This window comes from Enhydra lutris, unplaced genomic scaffold (assembly GCF_002288905.1).
Source record: "Enhydra lutris kenyoni isolate GAN:26980312 unplaced genomic scaffold, ASM228890v2 scaffoldscaffold12, whole genome shotgun sequence".
In the NCBI taxonomy this organism is placed as follows: Eukaryota; Metazoa; Chordata; class Mammalia; order Carnivora; family Mustelidae; genus Enhydra; species Enhydra lutris.
Window position 1 is genome coordinate 5,274,915 of NW_019154096.1, and position 19,006 is coordinate 5,293,920.

At 41.5% G+C, this 19,006-nt stretch overlaps 1 protein-coding gene across 1 annotated transcript; it reads right to left on the reverse strand.

Moving 5' to 3' along the window:
* Positions 1 to 2,301: 2,301 nt before the first annotated feature.
* On the reverse strand, positions 2,302 to 17,444 carry LOC111145260 (lipase F, gastric type). Its single transcript, XM_022500058.1, has 9 exons — positions 17,337 to 17,444; positions 17,048 to 17,165; positions 16,068 to 16,266; positions 14,887 to 14,996; positions 10,518 to 10,654; positions 8,842 to 8,988; positions 6,128 to 6,199; positions 5,404 to 5,475; positions 2,302 to 2,535 (listed from the first exon to the last, which is right to left on the reverse strand). Exons 1-9 carry the CDS (start codon positions 17,439 to 17,441, stop codon positions 2,302 to 2,304), a joined length of 1,194 nt encoding a protein of 397 aa, XP_022355766.1. The 5' UTR covers positions 17,442 to 17,444.
* Between the last annotated feature and the right edge of the window lie 1,562 nt (positions 17,445 to 19,006).

A 19,006-nucleotide genomic window follows, 5' to 3' on the forward strand; every position in this document is an offset into this window, starting at 1 on the left:
AGTGGAGAGGAACATGTTAAATAATACAACTGGTCTGTAATGAGCAAAATCTCAGTGGTATTAAATTACAAGCCAAAGACACAGTGTCATTAACAATAACCAAAAAATTCAAGAACTAAAAAGAAGGGGGCCAGATGATCTATAGACCTAAAGAGATAAGAGGCAAATCAACCAATACAGGGTGAAGAGCTGGGCAGCCTGGGTGGCTTGGTCATTAGGCATCTGCCTTCGGCTCACGTCATGATCCCAGGGTCCTGGGATCGAGCCCCACATCGGGCTCCCTTCTCCCCGGAGAGCCTGCTTCTCCCTCTCCCGCTTCCCCTGCTTGCTCTCTCGCTGTCTCTCTCTCTCTTTCTCTGTCAAATAAATAAAATCTTAAAAACAACAACAACAACAACAAAATCAAGGCGAAGAGCTTATTTGGATTCCGATTGAAACAAACTGTATAAAACTTTGACACTTCATGACATATTTGGAAATTTGAACCCTGACTGGAAGTTTAATGATATTAAGAATATTTTGGATGTGATAATGGTTTTGTTAGGTTACAAAAAAGTGACTTGATCTTCTAGAAGTACAATCTGAAATACTCATGGGTGAAAAAGGTAACATCTTAAATTTGCTTCAAGTCAATATGGGAACAAGGTAATAGCTAGGGAAATGAGTCCTTGAAGATCAGCTGAGAGGCTGAAAGTTCGGATTTAGGAATGAGGAACATGAGCAGAGCTTCTGTGGGAACAAATATATTTACTTGTGGCTTTGGCTTTTTTAATTTTTTTTTTTATTTTTTATTAACATATAATGTATTATTAGCCCCAGGAGTACAGGTCTGTGAATTGTCAGGCTTACACACTTCATAGCACTCACCATAGCACATACCCTCCCCAATGTCCATAACCCCACCATCCTCTCCCTATCCCTCCTCCCCACCGACAACCCTCAGTTTGTTTTGTGAGATTAAGAGTCTCTTATGATTTGTCTTCCTCCTGATCCAACACCTAAAACCAAAGTTGCCCATGTTTTCTAAATGCAGACTAGAAGAAAGGTAGTTAGCTACAAAAGCGCAGGAGACTATACAAATAGAATGATTGCTGTTTTCTTGAGAAGGATGCCTCCTTAACCTTCTCCACCACCATGAATACTGGTCGCTACTCCCTGAGATTCTCATGTCAGTTTCTTAAAGCCCGCCGTCAAAGTTCATTGAAATAGACTTTCAAACGATCTTTTTAAAGCAATTTCTTGTTGCCACTTTTGAAATAAAGGGCGGGTGTTAAAACAAACAAGAAGGCTTCGGGCTTTCTAGCAAAGGTTGAAGGATGTGGCAGTATAACAAAAATCGTTAACAGATTTTTGTGAATACTCCCTATGCTTCACCATGAGATGTGGGTACAAGATAGTCTTGATCTCATTTGTATTTTATAGCATGAAACATGTGACCCAAAAAGCTTAATTTATAAAATATGATGTCACACTATTACAGGGTTGATAGAATTTCTCAGGGGAGGCTGTGCTTACTGGAGAGTCTAGAAATTTGGAGGAGCCATTCTGCGGGGCAAGTGCACCAACTGGTGGCTGTTGTATCTTCTGACTGAAATTTACCAGTGGCAGAGTTTCTGGATCCTGTGGGTGCCAGAATGGTGGCAGTGACGTAAAAAAATCTTTTGGCTCATTGTCCCATGTTCTGTGGTCAAGGTCCAGGGGTGGGGGTAGAACAGCAGGAGGGATGAAGGACACACTTTGTATCCCAACTTCCAGAACCATGGCTCCCTATTACTTGTTGCCCTCTTCCTCTAGGAAGTGAAAGTGAGCTGACTTTCATTCAGCTGATAGCTTAATTTGCCTTTTCATGGGATTAAATATGCAAAACGGCAAGGAATATCAGCAGTGAACAGAGGGAGAAAATGAGCTTCAGCAAGTAGAAAGCAGTGTACTCAATCTCAAGCATACACCAGAGGGTTCAGTATTCAATCCCACAACGGCCTTTTGGCAACACTCATGATTCACGTCTCACAATCTATGTTGAGTTTAGAAGATCAGTGGAATGGGAGGACTGGAAGAGACATTTCACCTCCCCGGAATGTGTCCTTCCAAGTGTTTCCAGACCCATCTTAAGTGAAAAACAAAAAATATAAAACTTATTTGACGTTAAAAATGACAACTGGAAAGATTGTTGATGCTGATTTATTTCTGAAGTGAAAATTAGAGAAAGAATCACTCTATCCTGAACACAGTAGAAAACCATGTGTGAGAGAAGAACTTATTTTGGAACAATAAATGGTTAAGTCTTTAAATGGGGAACTACTAGTTATTTTCTCCCATCATAGAAACGATTTCATTGTAAAGTACTTGAGGGGCATCCATGGCCCAGATAAAATCCAAGTGATTGTAAGGAGGGATCTTTCTGTGATAAATGAGGTTGGGGAGTTTGGAAAGCAGAAGGTCAACATCTCGAGGGTCAGCCAGCAAGTCATTGCCTCCGTTCCACACGGCAATTGGCACGTGCATGTCTGTCAAGTTGTAGTAGGGAGGTGTGGGCTAAAACATAAGAGAGAAAGAACCCCAGTGTTATAAGTAACTGCACCTTAAACCCCAATACTTATTTCTTGGCTAGAGGATATCGCACTGGTTGATGATTTTTTTCTGTTGAGGTGTATTGACACATAACATTGTATTAATTTCAGGTATATAACATAATGCTTTAATAGATGCATATATTGTGAAATAATCACCCCCATTAAGTCTAGTTATTGTCCATCACACACATGGTTACAGTTTTTTTTTCTTATGATGAGAACTTTCAAGATCTACTTGAAAGTTTTTTTTTCTCTGTCTCTTTTTTTTAAAAAGATTTTATTTATTTATTTGAAGAGAGAATGAGAGAGAGAGCATGAGGGGGGAGGGTCACGAGGAAAAACAGACTCCCCGCAGAGCAGGGAGCCTGATGTAGGACTCCATCCTAGGACTCCAGGATCAGGATCTGAGCCAAAAGCAGTTGCCCAACCAACTGAGCCACCCAGGTGTTCCTTAAGGTCTACTTTCTTGGCAACTTCCAAATATACAATACAGCATTTTTCATTGTAGTCACCATGTTGTACATGACATCCTCAAGGCTTTATTGTATAAACTGGAAATTTGTGCCTCTTCACCCATATCACCTACCCTCTACCCCACGCCGCTGGCAGCCACCCATCTGTTCTCTGTATCTGCAAACTCAGCTGTTGGTTTTGTTTTCAGATTCCACATATAAGTGAGATCATACAGAATGTGACTTTCTCTGTCTGACTTATTTCACTTAGTATAATGCCTTTGAGTTTGATCCATGTTGTTGCACATGGCATGGTCGGGTTATAGAAGTAGATTCTTAGCAGTGATTGCTCAGAGAAAGTCACCTTTATTCACAGAGCAAAGTGGATGCAGTGTTTTAGGTCAGTGCTTCTCAAACTTGAAAGGGCCTGTGAAACACCTGGGGATCTTGGTAAGATGAAGATTCTGATTCGGTACATCTAGGGGAGGAGCCAGGATTCTGCATTCTCAGATGAATGCTGATACTGTTGGTCCTGGACCATGCATTGAATAGCAAATCTTTAGATCACATTTCTTACAAATTAAAAATTTAGATTTCTACCCCAAATCAAGAAAGTGGATTTGATTGGATTCTAACTATAATAGACTGTTTCTACCCAGACACTCCAAAATATGATCTCGAAATGTCTTGAGTCATTTATTTTGGCTTTGTACTGACTTACCAGTATGGTCAGTTAGCAGGTCAGTCAGTTCATTGAAGGGGTTGTTTTGTTGAATACTTGGCTGATTTTACTAAATATTGGATACAATTCTGAGAAAAGCTATCATCAGTCCCATTTGCTATTTCTAGAAAATCAACATTTATACATAGATTTTAAAGAGGCTTATAAAGCAGGACAAGGGAATAAAAAAACCATCACCAATTTTACCACTATCCACGGAGAATTTTTTTGGTTTTTTAGATCCTACTCTGCAGAATACTAATCCAATAAACTAAATTTTTCCATATCTCACCTTATATAATAGTCAACTTGTCATAGGAAAATATTTCATCGTATATAATTTTCCATAATATTTTAATACTTTATTTTAGTGGAGAGAAGGGTAAAATGTGGAGAATATTCATAATAATAATAAACCTACCTTCTTTTATTCATGCTCCGTTGTTCAAAGAGTTTTCTAGATGTTACCTTCTGGCTCTTAAATTAGTGTCAGGGCTCAGTTAGTTGAAGACCATCTGTGTTGTTCTATGGCTTGGCGAAGGGAGGGTGGGCTTGGGATTTGTTATTTCAGGTCCCCTAAGATGGATGCCACTGATTACTGGTAGTAGAGCCCAGGAGAAAGGTAGATGCAAAGAATGACTGTGTTTTGGGGGTTTGAGGAGGCGATGGTTGGAGAAAAAGTGTTTTCAATGGTGTTTGATCTGATTGTGCCTCTTTAAAGACATCAAAAATTGTTGCAAAAGCGGGACATCTCTACACATGAGATATTGTCGTGAAGAGATAGAAATCCCTTCTAAACGTCGAGTTGTGGAAGCAGATGAAAATCAGTAGGGCTGTTTGGCCAGTACGTGGGTGGAAACTCCGGGGTGGGAGAAGAAGGAAGGGGAGAAGATTACAAAAACTGCAGAGTAGCTCTCTCATTCAAACGTAGCCAGAGATGGTCTGCAGGTGTACCCTAACCCGAGGGCTTGCAGATGTGTTCTCATTACATATTTGGGTGGGGCAATGAAGAAATTCCTGTCTTAATGCCCACGGGGTCCCAGATGGGATGGACCCAAAGCCTGGCTTCTTTGTGCAGCAAGAAGGGCAAGGGGTGGCCAGTATGTCTGCCTCTCCAACAAGGCCCCTGTCTGCCAAGGAGTATCTCCAGCCTTGATCTGCGAGCACGCCATCCTCACATCTTATCTCTGGGAATATGGTGGCATCACTTCTCTGGCTGTTGACCAAGGAAGGGCTATTGTTTAAGAAGACCAGAGATTCCAGCTTTTTCTCCTAAACAGGTTGAATTGTCAGCTTGTTGTATCTGTGAACTGCACTTCCGAAAGGAGAGGGCCGTGTGCTGGCCACTGGTGTCCAGGGCAGGGTTGTGTAAGGAGGTGCGGGGTGATGAGTTCTAGGAGGTTCTCCCAAGTGGAGGTGCGGTTCCCTGAATGCAGCCACTGGAGCTGAGTTCACAGAGAGAGTATGGAGACAGGGTGATGTTTGGCATGATGAATGGATTCCGAGGAAATTACCATCTACTTTCTAATTTCCTTAAGGATGAGTCTGGACACCAACATTCCTTTGGAGAACACATGCCTGATGATCATAATTTCACTTTAAAGTTTTATATCTTTGTCTTTCAAAATGTGAACAATTCCAACTTTAAGAAGCTTACCTGGTGAAAGTGCAGCATGTTCAGAGCTGGGCTACCCCAGTCAAAAGCTTGGAACTCCCCAGACTTTACAGCCTAATGGAGAGAAATGAATAATACGAGGAAATAAAAACTCTCCCTGCTACGTGAAAAACAAAATTCAAACCCTTCCAGGTAGTTTACTTTCAATTTAAACAATTTTTGAAAAACATTTTTCTCCTTCCCAAAATTAAGACTACTGTTCATCCAGGACCAGATATTTATGCAAATTTAAGTGTGGCTTTGCTTGAAATAATTTTTTTCTCACATGCCAAGTCATAAAAAAATCATTCACTTCTTTGCTACCCAAAGTGATTGTTTTCATAGGACTTTATTTTTACTTTTTTTAGAGAGAGAGAATGCACCCATGCGAGAGGGTTGGGGAGGGGCAAAGGGAGAGGAAGAGAGAGAGAATCTTAGGCAGGTTCCACGTTCAGTGCAGAGCCTGATGCAGGGCTTGAGCTCATGACCCCAAGATCATGATCTGAGCCAAAATCAAGAGTCAGAAGCTTAACCAACTCAGCCACCCAGGAGCCCCTCATAGGATTTCATTTACATGGACAGAATAGCTATTTTCAGCTGGCAGCCACATGCCAGGAAAATTCCCTGCTAGGAGCATGTGACAGAGTATTTCAAGATTGTGCTTTAGGGAAAGGGCCAGGGGTTCAAGCACACAAAAGAAGTTTTAAGAGCATTTGAGAAATGATACCTGAGACCAGTGGAGGACATCCTGAACTGAAGTTCCTGCTGGATTATGTGATAGATACACATCCAAGCGACTCTAGAAAGCAAAGGCACACACATATGTATATTGGGTTTCTTAAAATAGCTAAGATTTCAATTTTTGTGATCCAGGTCAAGTGCCTAAATGCAGTGTTCACCAAAGGAGCCGAGCAACATAGTTGTATGCTGCTGGAGAGTTAGCAAAGCGTAATTGCATGAGACAGTTGTTTGATTTGTCACCTCTCAATGAGGAGAGCTGATCATCCCTTTGATCAAAATGGAAATTGGGGCTCAGAGAAGTTTGGAGAAATGTCCAATGTCACGCAGCTCATATCAGGATGGAGCCAGAGACTTTAATCTAGATCTCTAGCTTCTCAGCTTTCACTCCTCTCTACCCAGTGTCAGAGTACAGTAGATGTAATGTCCACATAGAAGCCTCTTGCTCTGTGGACCTATGTATGCACATATAGCGAGGCATGTGTATGTGTATGTCATATATGATAGTCATATATGTATATATGACATATATATTCAGAATATGTATATATATATAGTCAGAATACACGTACAGGATATTTACAATCGTTGTGCTATCCTGCTATCCTATCACTGCTCTAATCCACTGTGACCAGACCCCAGACAACTAACTGAAATCGTGTCTCAGCTTGTATAGACTGGTTCATAGTGGGTCTTAGTGCCACTGTATAGAGGACCATGGCTAGGGTCAAACAAATGGACCATCATCATAGAAGAATGAAATACCTTGGCACATAATGTTCATGCGGAAGGATGAAATCTCTAATTCCCTTTGCTCCTTGTCTCTATTTCACTATGAATTTTCTCAGAAGATTCTCACAGATGGAATGCAGTAATCTGTTCTGCCTTTTCTTTTTTTTTTTTTTATTTTTTTTCTTTTTTTTTTTTAAAGATTTTATTTATTTATTTATTTGACAGAGAGAGATCACAAGTAGACAGAGAGGCAGGCAGAGAGAGGGAGGGAAGCAGGCTCCCTGCCAAGCAGAGAGCCCGATGCGGGACTCGATCCCAGGACCCTGAGATCATGACCTGAGCCGAAGGCAGCGGCTTAACCCACTGAGCCACCCAGGTGCCCCTGTTCTGCCTTTTCTTAGTGTGACAAGGGTAGATGGTTCCATCATACTGCACATACAAAATGGCAGCCATTCCCAGAGCCAAGGAGAGGGACTTGCTTGCAAGACAGAGGGATGAGTCTTCTACTTACCATCCAAAATAGAAACTGAGGAAGTTTCCCTTTGTTCACATATATTCTAAAATATCCACAGATTCTGACCAACACTGAGAAAGAGGACTGGGTGTCCTTGATTTCCATGAGGGCAGGAAGGTATCTGTGATTTCACCATTATGTCCCCAGTAGCTACAACACTTAGTAGTGTCCTAGTAAATACTGTTTAGTAAGTAGATACCTGGAGGTAGAATTATATCTTCTTATCAATGAACTTGGTAAACCAACAATTCGGAGTGAGGATAATTGTCAAAATATGATAGTATTAGTAGCAAAACATATGCAATTCCTATGAGCCATATACTTTGAACTATGTTCTCTAAACTTTACACAAATTAGTTCATTTAATCTCCACACTAATACACTTGGTGGACAAGGAAACCAAGACAGATGACTGTAACTCAGCTCCAAAGAAAGGATTGGAGTTTAGGCTCTTAACCGGAATTTATATTCTTAACTCCTTTTGATACTGCACTTTTTCATATATGTTTTTAAAACCCAAACCCAATTCAAAACAATGGAAATAGCTAGATAAAGAGTATGGACAAAAGCTAACATAAATAGTTGCTCTGAAATAAATTTTATAAAATTTATGGGAGTGACTATCAGCATTAAGAACATTCAGTCAATGCTTAGACGTCAGCAGAGAAGCCTGCTAAAATATATGGTTCAGTGCCTCCCCTCACAGAATTTAAGTGTTACACCAATTACTTAGGGGGTCAGAAGTGAGCAGAGCTCACTATCTACTATTTTTTCTACATGCTGTTTACTTTAGGGAGCACTTGGGTGACAGCAGGGAGCTGGAGGGAACGAAACTGGTAGCAATGATGTGACTTCCCTTGGGCTTATCTACAAAGCACGGACACAATTCTGAAGCTACTCCTAGTTTTTTTGTTTGTTTGTTTTTGAGTGGACTCCATACCCAGTGTGGAGCCCCACGTGGAGCTTGAACTTACGACCCTCAGATCAAGACCTGAGCTGAGATCAAGACTTGGATGCTTAAACAACTGAGCCACCCAGGCCCCCACTCCTCCTAGTTTTTCAAAGTACCGTGTCTAAGTCATGGTAGAACAAGTCCTCAAAATGTTGCTCAAAATATTCAGAATCAAAATGTCAATGCATGTTGCATCTCCACTTCCTCATTTCAGGGACATGGGGGGTTAAGGGGGTAGGAGAAGAATAAATGAAACAAGATGGGATTGGGAGGGAGACAAACCATAAGTGACTCTTAATCTCACAAAACAAACAGAGGGTTGCTGGGGGGAGGGGGGTTGGGAGAAGGGGGGTGGGGTTATGGACATTGGGGAGGGTATGTGCCATGGTGAGTGCTGTGAAGTGTGTAAACCTGGCGATTCACAGACCTCTACCCCTGGGGATAAAAATATATTATATGTTTATAAAAAATAAAAAAAATTAAAAAAATGTCAATGCATACAAACCATGTTCAAGTTCTTAGTGTCAAATCCACAAATGATGAATAAGGCATTGCTGCAGAGGAGATCCACCGTCTCCCGGGAGCACACCTCAGTAGCAAGAAACTGATCAAAAAAGTGGTGTGGGTAGAATATTTTGTCACCAAATACAAGCTGAAAAATAAAAGCATTGGGAGAGTTTTGTAAACATGAAGTGGCGAAGAAGACTCATAAATTTATCTAGTTGCAAATTGGCTGGTGCAAATTAGCTGGTGAGATTTTCGTATTTCTTTACATTGTTTCAGGAATTTCAAACTCTTTTTCTCATTTAATTCCCACTATAAAGTTGGGGAATGGACAGGGCAGATGACCAACATTGAATATTTATTGTTCCATTGAGAAACGTAGCGGCTGCTGAGGAGATGTGTAAGACACGAAGAGTTACAGTCTAGTTGGGCTAATAAGTGTCATGAAATAAAAATCATAAAACAACGTGGCAGGATGTCATAAGTGATGCAACAAAACATCAAAAGATCAGAAGCCGAAATGGTGACCCTATTGTATTTTCAGGAAAACCTTTGGAAAGACAATGAGGCTCGGGAGCTTGATTATTTGCCTCAAATCTTCTTGAGGAAAATAGACATGGGTTATCCCCATATTATATGGGAGGAAACAGGAGGCTAAGAAATAGTTGAGATCTTGTGCTTACCTAGAACTGACTATAAAGTTCACAGATTCTATAAAGCTACCATCTTGATCTGAGCCTCAAACCCCTGACTTAAGGTCTAACACTTTTTAATTATTATTTTTAAACCAACTATCTACATTGCCTATCAGAAAACCTGAGCCCAAGTAGGAAAGAGACACCTGCAGTAGCGCAGCCGGTAATGATACTCAAGGTCATCACAAATTTTTCACGTTTTGAGCAAAAGCTTTACATATGTAGTTTGACTGTAGATAGAGTCCCTTGGGCTTTCAACACACAAGTTAGTTCAGAGTAAAAAGAAATGAATAGTACAAAACCATGGAAGGAAATAGCATCATTACGTTTTACAGCCTGCAGTAAAACTATTCTCCTGAAGGAAGCAGTATCGGTGTCTGTGTGTGTCGGTTTAGGGAGGTGGGAGAAGTAGGTGATTAAGTGTTGGGAAAGCAAGGATCATTAATTCCCTCCAGTGTGTGTCTACTATACAAGACACTGGATATTTCCTGTTTATTGCAACCCACACTCCTGCCCTCTGGGACCCCTTTTAAAGGTTTGGAAAGTCAAGGGCATTTGATGAAGGGTCTCAAGGTCCTCGTCTCCAGGAGCGTTGCTCTCCTTCCCCTTTTTCTCCTTTCCCCTCTCCTTCCCTTTCTTTTCTTCCCTTCCCCTTTCCGGTTTTCTTGCTTTTGTTCTTATTTCTCTCTCCCTGAATCGCGGTTTTCATACATACGAAGGAAACGAAACGTCTATGAAGGGGACCGACGCTCCCAGTATCGCTAACCCACGTAAAGCTACCAAGGATGCGGATAGAAAGGGGGATCTCCCCGGTTGGCATGGGGATTCAGCCATTGCTAGGCAGGAACTAAAACATGCTTCTGCCCATTTCCATTCTTGGCCAGAAGCACGGGTGTCCGCGCGGTGTTTCCCTTCTCCTTCTGTCCCTGTGAGACCCACAGACAACTCGACATCTTAGATTCAGTTGAAGAGAATCACATACCTTGAAGATGGTTGAAGGAAGAAGCATGAGTTTGTTCAGAAGAGTTTTGGTGTATTTCACGGTGGCAACGGGAGCTAAAGCATAGAAGGTTTTGATTCTTTTAGCCAGCTTGGGGTTGGTAGAAAAGGCGATGAAACCTGAAACAGAACGACAAGGAACCAGTAAAGAAGGGTTGTGTGCGTGCATGTGTGTGTGTGTTTTACAAGTGGGACATTATTTGGATTTACTCAGAGTGCTGTTCACTAAGAGAGAGAAACTGACCACCTCTGCTTGTTCAGAGTGATCAAATTTTAGTATATTTATTTTATTTTCATAGATTCCCTCTAGGAACAGGAGGCTAGAACTTGTAAAAAGTTAAATTCTTTCATCTGACTTTAGAAAGCAGGCCAATTTTAAGATTCATGTGCGGTGAGGAAGAATTACTTATACTGCAAACAGATTTTGATGAGTTCAGATTCATGTCATCACAGTGAGATAATTAGCACTTCATATGAGGAGGGTATGCAAGTGGGAAAGATTGAAAAAGTTTTGAAACTGACCAAACAAGATTTGAATCCTGGCTATGGGGTATATTGGATTTGTTACCTTGGACAGGTCACCTAAGCACCGAAAGCCTCATTTTCCTCATCTGAAATATGGGACTAAAAATGAGTGCTTTAATAGGGTTTTTTAAGGAACCAAGTGAGGTGAATTATAGAAGGTATTTACCAGGACACTAAGCACATTGTAAATGCTGGACAAGAGACCAGCCACAATAATTCAAACATCTACGCTCTGTAAATATACTCAGCTCTTGTCTGTAATTAATTGCTGTTTTGAATGGTAGCATATTAGTAGACTGCGATGTGATCAAAGAGTCATAAAGCTAAACTCTATACAATCAAACTACATAGGATAATCTCTCCCCATGGTTAATAATAGCATATTGATTAGACAAAAGAGTTCTGAACAACAACAACAAAAAAGACTTTCAAATGTGAACACTTACCTCACCTACCTCTGCCTAATTCTACTTAAGGAAGAATGGCATTTGCTAAGGGATTCTTTACCTGATTGCCTAATTCTGCAGATTACAGCCAGCCTATCACCCAGAGAAAGCAAGAATCACACAGGAAGAGACTGAGTGGGTATCTATAGGTCCCAGCACAGTTAGGACAGGTGACTTCTCAGAATACACTTCCTTGCTTAGAATAAACAACCCTATTTGTGACACAATCCTAAAAGGGACACTTATCTGACTTCCCAGTACACAGAAGATTAGAAGATGCAAATGCAAAGCAGAAACACCTTCCAGAAATCTTTGTGTGTGGCGACAGTGATGACATGTTATCCATTAGTGACAAAGAAGGATGGAATGTTCAAAATTCAAATGACTCCAAATAGTGGTAGTTTGGAGTCACTTAGTGTCAGTTTTACTCATCCCCATAAATCCTAGGAAATCATTGCATTGCATCTCGAGGAAATAATTTTATAACCCTAGATCATTGAGGAAAGGTTAAACTCTGTTCAGTGTGTGCTATTAAAAAAAAAAAACAGCATTGTGTCATAAGTTAAGGCAGATTTCCCTCCAAAATGATGCAACTTTTGTATGGTTTTGGAAATCGAAGGTGTCAATTTTGGTAATCTAGAACATCTCCCCTTTTTTAACAAAGGATTTTGAGGAGCACCTGGGTGGCTCAGTCAGTTGAGCACCTGACTCTTGGTTTTGGCTCAGGTCATTATCTCAGGGTCATGAGATCGAGCCCCTGTGGGACTCCATGCCCAGTGGAACGTCTGCTTGAGATTCTCTCTCTCCTTCTCCCTCTGCCCCTGTCCCTGCGTATGCATGTGCATGTTTTCTCTCTTTAAAATAAGTAAATCTTTAAAAAAAAAAAAAAGGATATTGACTCGATTTTTGACCATGTGGGATACATGCTGTGCTGTACCTGCCCAGATTCCTCCTCATGTCTGAGGCATTTATCTAACCCCAGTAGCAGAGAATTTGTGACTCCTGTCTGATTTTGCTTTTGCTCAAGAGAATCCATGGTTCTCAAAGAATTCTAAAGAATCCCTTTCCCGGGCAGTCTTCACTGAATGGCGGGTCAACCAGTGGCCAAAAAAGCCCAGCCACCCAGTTCCACTCAGAGACTCTCAAGAGCCTTCTCATACAGAATTGACCAAGAGATTTTTGGAAGTGTGTCACGTCCCCGCTGCTCCCTCTGCCTAGTCTTGCCTTCTGCCCTTTACCCTAGCAGTGTTTATTTATAAAACAACCTGAATACTAGTCCTCATCTCCTTGGGAACATGACCTATGACATAATGACAAAGGACACTGGGAAGCTCTTCCTCACTGACGTTTTTCTCTAAAATTTTATAGGTGAGTTAGCTCAGTTGGTTAAGTGTCTGCCTTCTCCTCAGGTCATGATCCCAGAGTCCTAGGATCGAGTCCGGCATCGGGCTCCTTGCTCAGCAAGGATTCTGTTTCTCCTTCTCTCTCTCAAATAAATAAACTCTTTAAAATTCTATGGGTGAGACCACGTGCCCACCACCAACTTCAACCACTTCCCTGCATCGACGTTTATATATGGACCTACTGATTGCTTAGCTTCCCAGCACGGAATCAAGTCATTGGCTGAGAGCAGAGACTAGCATAAAATATGTCATTATTCCTCCTCTGTGACCCCTCCTTCCCCTTTTGCTTCCACCTTTTCCTTCCCCTTAAAGCTTTCTCTCACGTGCTCTGGAGCTCACTTGATTATGCTTTATCCCAACCACTCCTCTGAGGTTGCTGTTCAGAAGGTCCCTCCACCTTTCTGGCTGCCAAATCCAATGGTCCCTTCTTAGACTTCAGTTCCCATGACTCATCAGTAGCCTCTTCCATAGCTGACCACCTTCTCCTTCTTGAAACACTTTCTGCCCTTGACTTCCAGAACACGAGGTACTCCTGGCTCCCTCATAGCACTGTCACCATGACGTCCCAGCTCCTTTGTCTGATTCCTCCTCATCTTCTAGACTAAGAGCAGCCCAGGCTTCATCCTTGGGCTCCTCCCCTTTCCTGTCTGAACTCACTTTACTGGTTATTGCACCGTGTTTCTCGTACATTTTGTACATTCAGATCTCCAGCAGGTGTCCGGCACCTAACAGCAAGAAAACAGAGCCCCCTGTCCCCCTGGATCGTATCCGTTGTTCTCACAGCCATCCCCCTCGTGGACTGGGCATCTCCATCACTCCAGGTGCTCAGACCACAAATCTCGCATCATTCTTGACCCCTTTCTTTCCCTTATGCCCCATATCCAATGTGGAGGCAAGTCCTATAGGTTCCTCTTCCAGAACACATCTAGAACCTAACCGTACGCCACAGCTACCCACCCGCATCCAGGTCACGATCATGCCTCTCGTGGGTCACTCTAAGAATCCCTGAACTGATTCCTCTACCCCTACCCTTGCTCCTCATCAGCAGCTGGGGGGATTCTGTTAATGGGACTGTGTAACTTCTAATCCTGTTGAGGGCCTTGAGGTCAGATCCTGGTACTCCCATCTTCAAAACTCTGCTCTGGTTTCCCTTTACTTAGAGTAAAACCTGAAATCCCTATAACACCCCAAAAGCTCTGAACAGTCTGCCCTCCTTAGACCGTGCCCACATCTCGTCCCTTGCTTTGTGTCTGATTCAGCTACACAATGAATCACCTCTCACCATTCCTTGAAAAGTCTGCAACCTCAAGCCCTTTGCACTTGCTTTTCCCTCTTTCCAGAACATCAGTCTTTCAGGCGTACACATGACTCACACCCCAGTCCCCCCATCTCCTTCACGCCTTTACTCAGAGAGTGCTAGGGGTATCCTCTATCTGAACTCGCCGTGTCCCCTCTGATGCTCCCTCATAGCCTTTCCTGATTTATTTGCTTCCCATATCATTACCATTATTTAACCTACTCTGTATTTTACTTTATAACCCTTATTACTTTCTCTGCCTCCCCGCTAAAGTATCTGTAGCACAAGGACAAAAATTTTCATCTCCTTTATTTATTGCTATATTCTTAGGACACATTGCAGATGTTCCACTCATGTGGTTGAGTGGATGGAATGTTCAGTCCAGAGGCCAGGAGGTGCAGTGTCTAAGATTACGGGCTTGGGAGTAGGATGGCCTGAGCTGGGATCTGAGCTACCCTATTCGTCCTACCTGTGTTATCTTGCACAAGTTATTTCTCCTCCTGTCTTATTTCCCCATATATACAACAGATTTGATCATTGTCCCTATATCATTGGATTGTCGTAGCCATTCCTTCATATGATGGATGGAAAGCAGTTAGCACAATGACCAACATGCCTGCATAACCACTGAGAAGGGGTCTGTACAAACAAAAGCCCCCTGCTTCAGCTGCTTTTACCTACCAATGGTTGTGCCCTGGGAATGGCCAACATAGTGCAGCTTATCCTGTCCAGTTTTCTTTAAAATGAAGTCAGTCGTGGCTGGGAGGTCGTATTTAGCCATCTCATCAAAGCTGCAAGAAAAACGAAGACAAAATAAAGCTGAATACATTCCCTTGCTATAATTTCTAAAAGTCAAGCCTATTTATAGCTAAGCTTCCCTCTGGGAAAATAGAAAACTGGCTTCTCTAAGCATTGCTGCTTATAGACTGGGAAGGAGTGTCAGGTGCTTTTGGGGGGCTGGCTTCTTATCAAGAGCTGATGTCATTTCTGAAATGGAGCATTACAGCTCAGCTTAATCCAAACAAGATAGCCTCTGTTGGTGGGGATTCTTGCTATCCCTAAAAATGAATGTCAGATTTAATCATCATTTGTACACAGATTGTACACAATCTGGGGTCAATTGAGATGAGTCAGAGTGCCCTTTCTTTTACTCCCCAGAGATCAGCCAGAATGGTCTTTGGAAAATGGAAATGGGATTCTGCCACTGCCTTTTTGGAAACTGCTCAGCGACTTCTCATTGTGCACAGGGTGAGCTCTGAAGGCCTCAGTGTGGCCCGCGGAGCCCGCCTGACCTGTCTCTCTTTCTCACTCCCCCAGAGACATGAGCTTCCTTGCGGGCCCTAGAACACTCAGAGCACTTTTCTATGCTTTAGTGGCACCACCGAAATCTCTTCTGTTTCCCCCTCCATCAGCACTTTTTAGGAATGGGGCATGAGAGGGCCGGAGAAAGGAAACCTTTGAAAAGCTGGCCATGGTGTCCATATTAACTCCCTCCCACCATCCTCACTATTGATGGTGACTTGGGTTCTTGAAACCCCAACTGAGCTTGGATATCCTCCCAAATCTCGATGGATCTTCCTTTTGGAATCTGCTAAGGCACCTAATTTCCTTGCTTCGGTCATTTTGCTCATTCCATTTGAAAAGGGAATCTGCTCATCACATGTACTGAGATGATGGAGGAAAAGCTACCCTTGGACTCAGAATCCAAGAAGGTATTAGAATAAAAAGGACTTGCTTCTTCCCTCCTGAGAGTGTAATGTATTAAAATGGGACTGGATTGGAACAGGCAAACATGAATACCCACGCTTTTTAAACTTGATTTTATTTTTCATTGTCCATTTTTCCTTGTCCCTTTTCTTTACCTGAAAGCCCAGAATTCCACGGAGTCTGGGGAGAAGTATAGGTTTCTCCTGGCCCAGGTGTTCCCCCTGCTGTTCCCCAGCCACACGTCGTAGCCCGCGTCTGCCAGAATGAAGGCCAGGCTGTTGTTGGGCAAATTGGAGATCCAGTTTGTGGCTGACGCGAGCAAACCATGTTGCAGAAACACGACAGGTCTCCGGCCTGAGGGAGAAAACCATATCCAAGCTTTATATCCTCATTCCTCATTCTCAGATAATCATGGAGACAGGATATAGACTTTTGGATGACTAGAATGAAATACTTTTGCTTGATTGAGTTGAATATTTGAATATATCATTTTAATTATGGTGGTGGTTTCTCAAGCGACACAATGTATTAGACTGTGCAGTTTAACCTCGGAAGGCTATTGAGAAACTTATATTCTGAGGAAATTCAGTGTGATGTTAATTTAAGTGGCTTGTGAGTGGTAAAGTGATAGGTGATCTTGCTTAATTTTATTCTCCTTGTACTTCACAATTTTCCTGCGATGAGAACAAGATAAAATTTTTGTTTAAGTGAGGAAATGAGCCTCAGATCACCTCCCTTTCCTCCCCATGGTCACACACACCCTGGCTAACTCTTCCTGATCCTCCAGGACTCAGCTAAGTCATTATTTCTAGAGCAAGTTTTCCTTGCTCTCCACCAGCTAAGTTAGGCATCTGTACCAGAACTTCTGGTTTAATGTCCTCTGCAGAGTTCTAGCATTGCACTTATCACGTATCATTATAACTATCTGTTCATGATTCCACTGACTTCATGGTGATCTCTCTGAAGACTGGAGATAAAGTTTCATCATGGTTTCATTTCTAGAATGAGCAAGACTCACTAAGTCCTTAGGGAGAACTGAAAGGAGGAAGGGAGGAAGGAAACAAGGATGGAATGAAGGGAAGAAAAGAGAGTGGGAAGGAGGAAGAGAAAAAAAGGAAGGGAGGGAGGATTATACCTATATTCTCTGAATTTTTAATCCCATAAGGAATTCTGTTGATCCCAAGGATATAACCATCTTCCGTTATGACATCATACTCTTCACTTGGGTAACCCCAGTAGGAGATCATCTGACTCTGATGAAGAAAAACAAAGCTTCTGGTTTCAGTTGAGTTTTTAAATGCATCTAGTAAGTAGATAAGTTATTCTTGACTGGTCATGTAAAAGCTTCAGCTTGCCATGATTCTAAGTCATGGTAGTAGCTCTTGGTTCTATGGGTTCCCCGCCCCACAACTCTGGTAACTTACAATATTCATGGTCACTTCAGGGCTTATAGGATGTAATTTTCCAAAGTAAGCATGTGTGGTTCCAAGTGCAGATATCAAACTTGCCACAGTTAATAGCAACCACATTTTGCTCTTGTCTAAAACAGAAGAAACCATGGCAGTGGTTAGCCTATGACACTTTCATAATACTTGTATTCTGTGCTAGTTTTACCTTCATGCAAGGTTTGATTATGTTCTGTTTTGGGCAATAAACTGGGACATGTGATGGTCGGCATAGGTATTTTAATGCTTCACATGTTTCACTCTCCTTGATGCCTTTTAAGAACATTTCCTACTTGGTTTTCAAGTCATATCGAGCTCAACTTAATTGATCAAAATGTCTTCTAATTGTCTGGCATAATATTATGTTCTTATTATGCCTTATGTTTAAGGCTTTTGTCAACTCTTTCTGAGAGCCCCAAGTCATGTGTGTGTGTTGGGGTTGGGTGGCATTGTGTCAACATTTGATTCTTTTAGATTCGATCTCAATACAACAAGCATTCAAACCCATCATGATGTCTTTAATATTGTTTATGATAGCCACTCCATAAATGCTTATTAATCTGAGGTAATTATATGGACTTAATGGCCACCATCAGTTGCTTAAAATATCTAACAACAAAGTATCTAACAACAAAGAGGAAAACCCGTATCATGATATTAAAAGAATTTTAGTGATTTTCTAATTCAACCCCCTCATATTCTACAGGTAAGAAACGACAACCTACTTCTCAGAGAAGTTAGAGATAATTTCAAGTGGACCACATTACTGCTATTATGTACTTGATCAGTCTTTCACATAATGTCCTCTCAAATTTGGTAGGCTTTTATAAGCTATTCTATAAAGTCAAAAAACAGGGGCTCCTGGGTGGTGCAGTTGGTTAAGTGCCTGACTCTTGGTTTGGGCTCAGGTCTTGATCTCAGGGTGGTGAGATCGAGCCCCACGTCAGGCTCCACGGGCAGCAGGGAGTCTGCTGGACAGTCTCTCTCCCTCTAACTCTGCCCATCCTGCTTTTTTGTTTCTCTCTTACTCTTTCTAAAATAAGTGTTTTTACAAAAGTAAAAAAAATGTTAACTTCCATAAAATATCTGTAGCTTCTATGACAATAGATTACTTTCTTTAATATCTATTAGCTTTAATTAATCAGTAAGAAAAAAGACCAACAAATCAATAAATACTGGTTGAGCACATGAAAAAGCTTTCCTAGAGAGAAAAGTGGCCTAAAACCTTACAACTTAAAAACATTTGTAAATATTCTGTTACATTTATAATCGATGAAATGTAAATTAAAACTATAATGTTATAATACCTATCAAATCAAGTTTGATAATTCATAGTGATGGCAAAATTGGGTGAAACAGAGACCTAAGTGTTTGTGGTAGTGTAATTTTTGCTAGGTCTTTCAAGAGGAACCTGGCAATATTTATGAAAATTTAAAATGCATAACTCTTCTATTCCACGTTTAGATTTTAATCTCAGCTATAACCACAAATGTGTCTAAAACCATCTATATGTACGAGGATGTTCACTACAGCATTGTTTATAACAGGAAAGATTGGGAATGACTTAAGTAAGTGCCTATCAGTAGAGAACATAATCTTATAAATTATCGTGCAAACCATACAACAGAATGTGATACTTCTTGTTTTAA